The 14,132-nt window shown below is 36.4% G+C and overlaps 2 protein-coding genes across 2 annotated transcripts in view; one reads left to right on the top strand and one right to left on the bottom strand.

Annotated features, from left to right (window-relative positions):
* LOC135215534 (uncharacterized) overlaps positions 1-9,446 on the bottom strand; it is a 24,946-nt gene extending 15,500 nt beyond the window's left edge. The window contains exon 1 of the mRNA XM_064250364.1: positions 9,308-9,446. The gene's annotated coding sequence lies outside the window, so the exon portion shown is untranslated. The remainder of the gene's footprint in view (positions 1-9,307) is intronic.
* Positions 9,360-14,132, top strand: LOC135215535 (uncharacterized). Its single transcript, XM_064250365.1, has 2 exons — positions 9,360-9,761; positions 11,145-14,132. Exon 2 carries the CDS (start codon positions 12,257-12,259, stop codon positions 13,919-13,921), a length of 1,665 nt encoding a protein of 554 aa, XP_064106435.1. The 5' UTR covers positions 9,360-9,761; positions 11,145-12,256; the 3' UTR covers positions 13,922-14,132.

Raw genomic sequence — 14,132 nt, 5'->3', positions numbered from 1 at the left:
CCTCTGTGATGGAGGTAATGAACAGATATTAATGAACCGGAATGTTAATTCCGGATATGTATGTAACGCTGAAAGGTTGCGTCCAATACCGTCCGTTCATTGCGGCCGATTTTATCCCTTCCTATTCTGGAAAGCTAATGTACACACTGATTAGCTCTGCCTGGGAACATGGCATGAAAAGCATAATCGAATTCTACTGAGTGGTGCAGTTAGTTTAGTTCTATAGAATAGATTAATGACCGATAGGTAATGGAATATTTTTCGCCAACGTCAACTTACACAACGCACACTAAACTCGAATGATTCAAGGATGTAACATTGCTGAAACTTCTTGTAAAATCCTTAAAATCCAGTTGTTAACAGCCATTGAATAACACGATGCAAGAAAAACTGGAGAGAGAGAGAGAGTCGTCATCGCCTTAGATTAAGCCAGAATTGTGCTGGCACGGGCTTTTGCTCTAGAGTAGCCCGTAGAGAGAGAGACTTAATTAGGAAATGATGTGCATAAGAATGTTGGGGGTTTTGCAAGAAGGTTTATCTCAAGGATTTTTAGGAACTTGTGTCTAAATTCGATACAACAGAGCAAACCTAGTCTGTTTATGAGCGCTACATAGAAAGGCGATTACGAAATTATAGGAAAAACGTTCCGTTTATAAGTTAAGTATATCTTAGTATAGCCAGACCACTGAGCTGAGCTGATTAACAGCCCTCCTAGGGCTGGCCTGAAGGATTAGATATTTTTACGTAGCTGGGTACCAATTGGTTACCTAGCGACGGGATCTACAGCTTGTTGTGGGATCCAAGAAATTAATTTCTAATCACCAGAAACAAATTCCTCTGGTTCCGGATTGCCACAGCGTGGAATCGAACTCGGGACTACCGAATCAGTAGGCGAACACGTAAACCATTCGTCCAACGAGGAATTTGGAAAAAAAAGTTCCGAAATGAAAATTTCGTCAAGGAGAGAGTCGGGAGTAAAAGGAACTTCAGGGATGGTGCCATTAAACTTAATACACCTTTGAAGAGGTTCCACTGAACATGATTTTTGTTAGTTATAATTCCTTTTGTCTTTCATTTTTTCAATTTCTATTTCGAAGTGGACTTTGTTAACAATGTTCATTCTTGTGCTTCAGAAGAGCTCCTCCCCGACCCTATCTCTCTCTCTCTCTCTCTCTCTCTGCTTATGGGGTGAATTATAATTGATAAGTGTTTTTTCTGGTTTAGGAACCAGAGAGAGAGAGGTCTTCTAAGGCACGAGGATGTGCATTGTTAATGAAGTCCACACACACCACACACACACACACACACACACACACACACACACACATATATATATATATATATATATATATATATATATATGTGTGTGTGTATGAATGTATCTATATATATGTGTATATAATATATATATATATGTACGTATATATATATATACATATATACATATATATATATGTATATATATATTAAAAATAGGCCCCTCAGAGAAACTTGTATGAAGATATAAATATATATATATATATATATATATATATATATATATATATATATATTAATATTAAAAATGGGCCCCAGTGAAACTTGTAAGAAGATTTTGCATGTACTCGTATTTGCCACAAAAGTAGTCAACTCCGCAAAAAACTGGGAACTTTGTCTATTTGAATTTTCAAAGCAAAACTATGTAGGTATAAGTGACGCAGGAATTTTAGTTCCAATGTCGTTCTCGGGAGGGAAGTCTTCCATGCAGTGTAGGTTAGGGGAATAATTTTCCTTTCAATAGTATGAAATGCAAGCAATAATTCCTGCAAGCGTAAACCTGCATATGATAAGACTGATCTATAAATATTCAATATTTATAACATAATTATTATATATGCATATATATAATACATACATGCATATATATATATATATATTATATATAATATATATATATATATATATATACTCTATATATATATACATATATACTATATATATATATATATATATATATATATATATATATATATATATATATACATATACACACACACACACACACACATATATATATATATATATATATATATATATATATATATATATAGTAGGTATAGATATAGAACTATGGATAAATATAAACAGGTAGGTATATGTCGACAGTGCCGTCTAAAATGAATAGCTTCATTGCAAGAGGACTTATGCAAGAGAATTGTGTACATCTATTGATTTATAAAGCTAAAAAATCTCTTGAGAAGATTTTCATTTCGCCCTCTCCCGCCATTTAATCTGAGTTCTTCACGCTCTCCTTACAAAGTTCTCGTGTATTATTTTCTCTGTAACTCTTATCCTTCTTGGAATCTCCTCCTGGAACATCCTCCCGGAATCATCATCTCCTGGAACTACTTTGTAATGGATGTTATGTCAACAGGAAGGTTCTTCAAAATCTCCTATTTACTCTGGCAATCTCAGGCTATAGCTTTCAAGTGTCTTCTTACGTTGTTTATAGAACAATGTCTTCCTTGCAGGTTGATTTCGTTGATGTGTGGATTGGACGTTCAACGACTGTAAGCTGCAGAGAAGGGATGTTATCAGTATGCCTTTAAAGATGAGGTATTTCACTATTTTCTTAACGAATTCGATACTTTTGGCTTGGTTACCTTTTGCGTTATTTGTGAAGGTTGAAACTGCAACCCTTATCCATGCATTTTGTATATAGTATATCGTATATATGTACATATATATAATGTTATTATTGTGCACACATACGTTATATATATATATATATATATATATATATATATATATATATATATATATATATATATATATATATATATATACACACACACATAGATAAATGAAATTTTCATCGCTAGTTTGCAAATGACCTCTTCGTACCGAGAAATTATGTCTCTGCAGACCCATTATTATCAAATATACTTTCTCTTGAGAATAACTCATACCCATAGATAATTATAGATGACAATTCGAGCCAAAAGGCTTAGGATCGAATCCTGGCTGGGCACATGCACTTATCATAAATCCCTTTTGGTGAAAGTTACTCCCAATTAAAGTGAGTTCGATATGAAGGGTGTCTGAGTCTTAACTTTTTGGGTATATATATATATATATATATATATATATATATATATATATACATATATATATATATACCCAAACAAACAAATATATATATATATTATATATATATATATATATATATATATATATGTATATATATATATATATATATATATATATATATATATATATATATATATATTATATATACTACTAAATAAATACACACACACACACGCATGCATATATATATATATATCTATATATATATATATATATATATATATAATATATATGGAATATCTTTTCTCACTAGGTTTTAGCGGGATATCAGGGAAACTGTTACGGATAGGGTTTAATTGCATATCATAAAAATTATATTTGTCGAATTCTAGGTTATAATTTCCTTTTGGCACCGACCTGGTGATGAGAGAGAGAGAGAGAGAGAGAGAGAGAGAGAGAGAGAGGGAAGATGGGGACCACATAACCGTAAGTGGTTTACCCACAACATGGCAACCATAGCGCTCTCTCTCTCTTGATGAAACGGATGGCAAATTGAAAGCCAAACAGGCAAGCCACAATAACATGAGACATATAGTTTGAAATAAAACTGACAAGAAGAATGGCTGTACTAAAAGACGAAAGCAAAAAAGGAAATATGACTAGAGAGGAGTAGAAATATAAAAACTAAGATATTCAAGAAAGGTAAGTAAAAATAGTCCGTTAGATAACGATATTAATTAAAGCATAATTATAACAATGGTGGGACGGGTAGGAGGAGTGCTAAAGCGAAGCAGTATTAGTTGAAGTTTGCCGCTGTTTTCTGACCGGAGTTAATTACGTTCATTTCCAGCGTCAGTTTCGCTGCTTACTTCGTCCGCCGCTTAAGCCTTCCATCTCGGAAGCAATAACGGGGCTTCAGGGAGCCAATTGCGGACTTTGCTGGCGTTTGCGACCGAGCTTTATGGAGTCAGTTGCGTCTGTCTTCTAAGGGGACCCATTCCTTGATTGAATAGGTCCCCTTAAGATACAGTTACATCTGTATTTCAAGGGGATCTATTCACTTACGAAATATATCCTCTTAATATACTGTTAATTCTGTATTTTAAGGGGACCTATTCACTTAAGGAATAGATCCCCTAAAATACAGATTTGACTGAATTTTAAGGGGATCTATTCTATAAGGGGATCTGTTCACTTGAGGAATATATCCCCTAAAATACAGATGTGACTGTATTTTAAGGGGATCTATTCCATTAGACGATCTGTTCACTTGAGAAATATATCCCCTAAAATACATATCTGACTGTATTTTAAAGGGATCTATTCCATAAGGGGACCTATTCACTTAACAGATCCCCTAAAATACAGATGTTAAGGGGATGTATTCCATAAGGGGATCTGTTCACGTGAGGAATATATCCCCTAAAATACAGATGTGAATGGATTTTAAGGGGATCTATTCCATAAGGGGATCTGTTCTCTTGGGGAATAGATCCCCCTTGATATACAGTTAAGTCTGTATTTTGAGGGGGGATCCCTTCCATAAGCGAATCAGCATCCACGAGGGATTAAATGTCTTCAACTATTTCCTTCACTCGAAGAAACTTCCGTCAATTCATTATTTTTTCCTCTTCGTTTTCCGAGGAGAGCCGATACATATCGGACTCACCGTGAGGAGGTTTTCGTATTTTTAGGTTCAATATGGCCTTTATCAAGTCGCTGCTTTGAACTGGAATTCCCGGGAGCGCGTCAGATTAATTTTAAGACGACTGATGGGAACGTTACTTTTAATTGCTTTTTTTTGAATGAGGCTGGAATGATCTCATCAACGAAGTCAGCTCTTAATATTCTTGTTATATATATTAATATTACCATTTTTGTTTTCTTTATTGGTTTTATTTTTACATTTTCATTATTATATTTGTTGTTACTAGCATAATTTAAGTTATCGGTTTATTTCTTATAAAATTCTAATAAATATTATTATTATTATTATTATTATTATTATTATTATTATTATTATTATTATTATTATTATTATTATTATTATATACATAGGCCAGTTGTTAGCCAAAATTAACATTGAAGAGAAAGGTCATAATGGAAATTGAGAATACTACTCAGTATATTATTAATTCGAATGATGTAGCATTCCTTTCCAACAGGACTTTTAGAGACGGTCTGCTTCCTTATTATTATCATTATTCTTATTATTATTATTATTATTATTATTATTATTATTATTATTATTATTATTATTATTATTATTATTATTATTAATGAGAGAGTGGCAGGAAATCCATCTGAAGCCTGAAACATGTTTACCTTCCTCTTCTCTGTCATTTCTGCATCGTTTTTCCTATTGAGAGAAATGACGAGTACGAATGGAATACAGAATTTGGGCCAAAGGCTAAGCACTGGGACATACGAGGTTATTCAACGCTGAGAGGGAAATTGAGCGTAACAAGATTTTAAAAGCGCAACAGGAGGACAACCTCGCCGTTGCACGGTGAACCAAGTGTTAGGAGAGGGTGGATGCAAGATGTAAGAGAGAATATAAATGGAGGTATAGTAAAAGGAATGAAAGGGGTTACAGCTATGGGCCGAAGGTACGCCGCAAAGAACGTGAAATATTGCCTACTGTGCACCGCAATGGGTGCACTGATGGCACTACCTCCCTACGGGGATGACTCGTACGAAGTAACAATGAGAACGCCGTTGTTTTGTTTATTTAGTTCCCAGCGAAATTTGACTCATTTGGGATAATTTATATCCTGCCTCATTTAAATTCTCTAGAGTCAAATAACAAATGAATCTAAAGACAGGAGAGCTTTCGACACGAATGTTTTTAAATTTTGCAAAAATATAATCCTACATGAATGGAAACAATCATTCGTTCGAATGCATTACAAACCCGGACACAGTTATGGAGTGGGGTAAGTTTCCAATTAATTTTTAATATAGGTCTTGCTTATATTGTTACTGGAATAGGAACTTTATGCCCAATATTCAAGGTTATTCGAAGCAACTCAAAAGCCTACAAAATTATAATTTGACTTATTAGGTCTGGTGGCTCTTTTAACCACAGTAACTGTTTTCAATAAACACTAATATTTTAAGCACGAAAGGCAGCCAACATTAAAGGGGGAACAGAGAAAATTGAATTGAACAATGAAAATAAATCGTGAATAACTGAGATAGTTCAAATCTCCTTTAACATGAGCATGATATACATTGAAGTCAAGTGAAAATAAGTTTATGACTTTAATTGCCTAACCATTCATGTATCGAAAAAAGTTTTATGCTAACCTCGAATTTTCATTCAAATAAGTACGAAGCCTTAATTGATATCGGGAATGATTCATTAATTTTATAAGGTTTCCTACACCAAGAACCACAATTGCATGGAAGTTCAACAACCGTCTCGCCCTAACAAATGCTTCACTAGCTCTCGTTTCATACCTCAAAGAAGCTTTCGGAGGGAAACGCGAATTCGCGCATTATGATTACGTGGCGGAAGCTGATGACGACAATGAATCGGTTGCATGGTCTGCACCTTCATTTAAAGGCACCCGAATAGCATTAGTACAGCCTCGAAGGAAATCAATCTCTGTGATGTCTATGAAGCCGAATTCCGTGCGGCATCTCTGTGGATGCAGTTCAGAACTAAAGCAGTGGGAGATAGATAATCTGTGGAAACACCAAGACATCACGGGATTGAGAGATGCGACGACATACTGAGAGAGAGAGAGAGAGAGAGAGAGAGAGAGAGAGAGAGAGAGAGAGAGAGAGAATCAATGCTAATAATCAAAGCTCGGAATGAAAGGCAATAAAGAAATTATGCGTTCCCATTTGGTGACAACAGAATTTGCAGTAACAACGTCTAAGGATTAAGAACATAGAGAACAGATTGCATTGAATACTCTAAAAAGGTGGGCAGAGGCTTCGCTTAATGATAACGACGAAGATAGAAAGAGGAGAGGGGAAATAAATGCTGATGTGGAATCAGCTGGCAAATATGACTTCGAAGCTTTTATAGGCAACTTTTCAATTACAAGGGAAGTCTTACCCAAATCTGAATAATGTGGCAGAGATTATTAACCAGTTCAGAGGAATGGAATGGCATATAAAATTGAGGCCAAAGACCAAGAGCTGGGACCTATGGAGTCAGTCATTCAGCGCTGAAAGGGAAATTGGGAATGAACAGGTTTGAAGGTGTAACAGGAGGAAAACCTCCGCAGTTGCTGTATGATACAGCTGTTGTGGAAGGGTGGAAACTATTGTGAAAGAGAGATAAAATGAACAGGGGCAGAATTAGAGGACTAAAGGGTTACAGCTAAGGCCCGAAGGAATGCTGCAAAGAACCTAAAGTCTTGCCTACAGTTCATCGAGTGAGGTGCACCGTCGGGCAATACCCACTACGGGACCTCTCCCTTTAATTTCGTTCATATAAATATCATGTAAATGACCGCCCTTCCCCTGTACACAGCCACATTTATTTCAGTTTGCTGACTGCATGATACCCGTTGGGGGGTTTCGTTTGGCATTATAGAAAAAAAATATTAAAAAGGGCACAGATAAAAATTGAGCAATAGCTCCAACAAACTTATAAAAATGGTAAAAATATATAAATTCAATATTCCCAAGGCCAAATAGCCACCCTAAGTTTACCATAGCCAGTCCCTATACGTATACACTGATACTAAGAGTTAAACGTGGTTTTGTTTGAATGGGCAAATTTTATCGACAGTCAAGTTTTGGAAACTAATCATCTAAAGAAATTTTTTCAGAATTGCAATATTTTCAGTTTACCCAGTTATAAAACTTGAAAGAGCGGTAATTCGATAAACAAAACCTAAACCATATCATTAGAAATGTCAAATCTTTTGGACCAGCCTTGCGACACCTGAATAAATTAGCTTAGGTGTCTGGTTAGCCTAAACAAATATTTTTATAAGATAATAGTAATTCTTTTGTGAAATAAAGTAGCTGAGGTTTCTTCAACTTCACTGCTAGTACAAGGTCAGGGTGTGCCTAGCAAAATGTATAAGTGATAAGCTTATCTTTTGTAGCATTAAACATTTAACTTTTAAATGTGATATTCAGATGATAGCATTATCACTGCATTTGCTGTTGCAAACAAATTGATATTTTACGGGAGAAAAATCAATGTCTTCATCATGGTTGATACTTCCTTAACGAAACTTGATTGCCAGTAGCGATATATCCTCGAGCCATGGCCTGTGAAAGTGCAGTAAATTAGCTCGGAGGTCTGGTTAAACTATCGATAATAATAATAATGATAATATAGCCCTGTGGTCTGGTTAAATAAGAAGAAGAAGGAGGAGAAGAAGAAGAAAAGACAAGAAAAGTTTATATAAATCCAAGCAAAGACTGAAAAACTGAATGGTTACCGTCTATAGTAGATTCACATCAACTGTGCATTTGACGTCTAGGCCAACCCCTTACGACGCCCCTGATTGGCTGTTGATAAGCCAATCACAGGGCTGGAAACTCTTAGTCTTTCTCGAGAGTTCACATAGGCAGGGTGTATGTTTCACCTCTCCTGAAAGACGTATCCGTCAGGAGAGGTGGAACAAAGAACCTTCCTATGTGAACTCTCGATAGAGACTGAGAGTTTCCAGCCCTGCGACTGGCTTATCAATAGCCAATCAGGAGCGTCGTAAAGGACTGGCCTAGGCATCAAATGCACGGTTGATGGGAATCTACTATAGTACCAGCACCCATCAAACTCAGAATGATCGACTGCGCAGAAGGGTATATATTATAATTATAATTCTTCAACCAAGCCATCACCAAAACGTAATACAAACAATTCCAAGTACAGATCAGTGGACTCGTTGCCTTTTTCATCCCAGCGATTATTGAACAACAGAAGAAACGTTCAGCAACCGTAGATGCCATAACAGCGTCACAAGTGTGTGGTGTGAGAACGTAAGCTGCAACCGATTAGAACAGAAATTAGTTACTTAGTGTTTACTTTTAACATTATTCAGTCATTGGGTAAATGGAATGAATAGGAAAGCGAGTGTGTGTGAAAATGCGTGACAGCGTTTACCACAAAAATAAACAAGAGTGACGTTAATGTAGCGATAAATTTAAGCACAAAGTAGTGTAAATAACGAATGTGGGTGTGTGTGCGCTTATGTTTGTGTGCTCGACAAACCAAGTTGGCCAGCCAAGAAGCGCCAACAAAGGACATCCTACGATGTCTTACCTTTGTTGGATGTTGGTCTAGTAACCAAAACTTCCTGAAGTCTTGAAGCAGCGGCGACGCAAATAAAATTATAATCAAGCTACTACACGTAAACTGTTGCAGCACTGTGTTAAATTACCACCGTTCTGATCTTTCATCAGTAACGTTTCTCCTCTTCCCTGTAACGTAAGGTTTTGTTGTTTCTCTCACTCCTCTTCCTCACCTCACGTTAGCTGCGGTACCACGACCAAGGTCTCGCTGGCCTTGCTGAAGTTGCTGTTGCTGTGTGACGGCGGACGGCAGACAACGCGAACGCGTGAATCACACCCAGTTGAGTCTCGGACTCCAGTGAGTGAGTGAATACGTACTCATCTCATAATCCTCAGCAGCAGGCGCTGGATAAAGATCCACAGTTTCGAAAGCTTGAAGTTTGTTTTGGTTTTTGTGTTAGGGGCAATGATGTTCAGGCTTCCAGGTATGTAAAGTAATTTTTCGGCCGTGTCATTTTGTATACTTTATGCTTTAATCGAAACCTCCCTAAGATTTTGAATTTCTCACTCGGTTGTTGAATATTCATGCATTATTAAGTGAAGACATTATGCATACGCCATTCAGTGTTTTACATAAGATCATTAAAGTTATTGTGAAGGCGATTTAAACATTCTTTTTTATGATCTTACATAAACAATATAAGTTAAGGGGAGGGGCCGTGGTAATAGACAGCATTCAACTTCAAAGGAGAAATAAGGTTACAGGTATTTAGGTACTCAAGATGGTTATTTTCAAGGGCTTTTCATTTATTCATTCTCTCTAATCCTCGATTGTTCATCTCTATTTCTTCTATTTATCGTGTCAACTGTTGAAATGTATCGACTCATGATAACGCAAACGTCTTTGAATATTTATCAGTACTTATTTTCACTGACATACATTTTGAAAGAGAAGGAATTACTGTAGCGTAGTTAATACATCATTTTCACTGAAGCGTCATCAAACACACATCAGACCTCTTTACTCGCACTGCGTCATGCAGCCCCATCTTGCATTCACTCCCGCTCCGTTTCCTCTCACTTTGCTTCCCTTCATAACCTCTTTCTGCCCTTTTACTTTCCACTCTCTCATAACGATTGCTTCACAATGCAACTGCGAGCGAGGTTTTCTACCTGTTACACCTTAAACCCTTTTAAAACGCTTAATTTCCCTTTCAAACGTGAATGACTTCATAGGTCCCAGTACCTTGCCTTAGGGGCAAATTCCATAGGTCCTAGTACTTTACTTTAGGGGCAAATTCCATAGGTCATACTCCATAGGTCCCAGTACCTTACCTTAGGGGCAAATTCCATGAGTCCCAGTACCTTGCCTTAGGGGCAAATTCCATAGGTACCAGTACCTTAACTTAGGGGCAAATTCCATAGGTCCCAGTACCTTACCTTAGGAGCAAATTTTATATTCCATTCCATTCTCACTCTATGGGATATCAAGGCCCTTCCCATCCAGCACCTGCTTCGTGTTATCTGTTTAGCACTTTTTAGAAACCTTCTCCTCTTCTTCTTTTCTATCGTCTTTGATTTATGCATATACCTTTCATCAACTGATCATCTTCCATTTCTTCTACATAGCTAAATCAATGAGCAAAGTTTGCCATAGTGAAAATGTTGTCTTTCTGTTGAATTTTGGGCCACTGACAGTCCGAGTTTTGCTGGTGGTCATATTTTTTCCTTATCTAATTTTTTCAGATACCGTTTTGAAATACGGTTGATAAAAGCACAGAGACATTTCTAATTGGGAATTTTAATATACACAATTTGTATTTAGTTTGTCTTTACTCCATTAAGTCAAATTTTTTGTTCTTTCACAGGTGAAAATATTGCCACTCAAATCAACGTAGCAATAAACGATGATTAGTGGTTTTAATGAAATTTCTTACTACCGGGATATTCAACTCACCAGTCAGTGGTAATACAATACTGCCTATGTATTACAGTAGTTCAAATGTGCATCCCTTTTAGGACGCCGAATGGAGTTAGTGAGGCTCTCATTATATTCCAACATATGCTGCAGACTGTAGATAAAAAGTAAAATGTAGAAGATATTACACTGTGGGATAAAATAACAGGATGAAAGAAAATACAGCAACGTAAGTCATTGCACTTTGCAATCTTCAGATCTGATACTACTAATGACGAGGCCTTTGCACTGGATGTGAAGGTTGGTTTAAAACTTAGTTTTCTTGGAAACCTCGTGGAAGTTTTAAAATGGGAAACACCTTGACAAGAGAAAATCCTCTCTTCAAAAAAGAGGAATAACGCCACAATACGAATGCATATCTAAAAATGAAATAGTGAGAATGTAGCTGTTATGTGACGAGATTGCATATGAGGGCAGTACTTTCTTTGTTTTTTACAAGGAATTGTCTCTAAGTTCATTTAACAATGAAGATTTCTCGGCTTTTTTAATCTGAAGAAAATCCATCAACAATTATCACTGGAAGAAGAGAAACAGCAGATATTTAATAAATCTTCACGACCTTCATGTAAAATGCTATGATCTCATGAAATCTCAACCGGTTAATGAATTTACTGGATGTCAAGAATAAATTCAGACATGCAACATGTTTTTGGATGCTCATATATAAAATTTAGACCCCAGGAAAAAGTTTCACAAATTTCTACAAGCATCAGAGGTGTGAATAAAGAAAATAATGAGTCAACTAATACTTGCCATGCAAGAAGGAAGTTCATACATTTTTTGCGAGGCAATTAACAATTGAGTGAAAGTTTTAAAAAATTCTAGTGAATATTTTATTTTTTATTTTTTGGCCGTACATACCCTGTCAGACAAATTAGGTGTGTAGCGTATCTAGAGGACTTGTAATCCACGATTAAGGGTCCTATTCATTTATAAGAACTTTTTTTCATTTTTATGCCTTAATCTAACTCTCATGTAACTGTGGCATCTGGAAATTCTTCAATGAGTATGGCTGTGAATACCAGTATCAATGAGCGTAGCCATTGTGGCCAGGGTCTTGATAAAAGTGAAGAAAGTGAGAATTCGACTTCTAAAATCAAGGCAGAACTCTTGAAATCTCACCTGTGTGGACAGTCAGAGAAGGTACAGGACGGAGACATCATGATATATAAACCAAATATGAAATTGATTGTATCTAACGAGGTATACAACCTTCAAAAGTATGAATTTGGAAAAGAAAAAAATGCGATGCAAGAGAAAGTTATCATGCTTGTTGGTTCAACTGGCTCAGGTAAAACTACTTTAATAAATGGACTAGTTAACTACATATTTGCTGTTGACTGGGGTGATAGCTTTCGTTTCAAAGTGATTACAGAGCCAAGAGGCCAGACCATTCACTTATCGTCCTACACAATACACCACCAAGAAGGTTTGAGAGTACCTTACACTCTAACAATCATTGATACTCCAGGCTTGGGTGATTTTCAAGGAATAGAAAGGGATACGGAAATTACAGAACAAATACGCACAATTTTAACAACAGGAGGGATAGACAAACTTGATGCAGTTGGTTTCGTCGTTCAGTCTTGTCTTCCGAGACTTACGCCAACACAAAGATATATTTTTGATCAAATATTGTCTCTGTTTGGGAAGGATATTGCCGAGAATATACTGTTGTTACTAACTTTTGCTGATGGTCAAAAGCCCCAAGTCCTGAGTGGCATCAAAGAAGCGAATATACCGTACAGAAAATTCTTCAAGTTCAATAATTCTGCTCTATATGCATTTAACAGAGTAGGAAGTCGAGAAGAGGATAATGGCGTTGGTGAAGACAACGTCGACGCCATGTTCTGGAAAATGGGGGAAAGGAGTTTTGAGAGATTCTTGAAAGATCTGAGCGTGATAAAAAGCAAAAGTCTCACTCTGACTAAAGAAGTTCTTAATGAACGCCATCAGCTAGCGATTTTGATCGCTGGGATCCGAGTGAATGTTCAGATTGGTCTGCATAAATTAGAGCAACTGAGGAAGGAAGTGAATGCTCTCACAAGTCACCAGGCAGATATTGACAGGAGCAAGAACTTCGTATACACAATTACCGAAGAGACCTTTGTGAAAGTGTCAGTTCCATCAGGCCAGTATGTAACAAATTGTTTGAACTGCAACCGCACTTGCCACGAAGTCTGCGAAATACAGGATGATGATAGAAAACAGGAGTGTTGCGTTATGTTAAATGGGCATTGCCGCATTTGTCCTGCCAATTGTTATTGGAAACTTCATAAAAACATTCCATACAAATTCGTTTGTAAGCAGGTTCAAGTACAGAAAACTGCAGAAGATCTGAAGAAGAAGTATCACGAAGCAACAAAAAAGAAACTGTCTGCTGTAAATCTTGTAAAAAAGATAAATGAGGAATTTGAGGCAGTTCAACGAAAAGTCTTGAGAATGACCGAAAGTGCGAGAAACATCCTAGCAAGATTGGAGGAAATTGCATTTAAACCGAATCCTCTCTCCACGGTGGAGTACATAGATATCGTGATTGAATCTGAGAAATCTCAAGCGCGACCAGGATGGCATGTTCGAACCAGTGACCTGCTGAATCTGAGGAAACAGGCGGAGTATTTAAAGAAAATCGTAGCTAACGAATTTGAACCTTTTCCCAATCTGTGATATCGACTTGAGTCTTAGACTACGAATATTTTTTAGTAGATTGAAACATTGGTAATGAACTATTTTCTTAATTTTTTATATATATACACCAGTTATCAAAAACCATTTTAGCCAAACGATGTACATTGTATAATATTTCTTGTTTAATAAATGATATTTAACTTCTTGTGCTGTAATAATTTTTCTCTCTTTCAATGCCCGACCTTTTATC

This window comes from Macrobrachium nipponense, chromosome 5 (genome assembly GCF_015104395.2).
Source record: "Macrobrachium nipponense isolate FS-2020 chromosome 5, ASM1510439v2, whole genome shotgun sequence".
NCBI classification, from domain to species: Eukaryota; Metazoa; Arthropoda; class Malacostraca; order Decapoda; family Palaemonidae; genus Macrobrachium; species Macrobrachium nipponense.
Note: the sequence above shows the minus strand (reverse complement) of the source record. Positions and strands in the feature narration are given on the sequence as shown.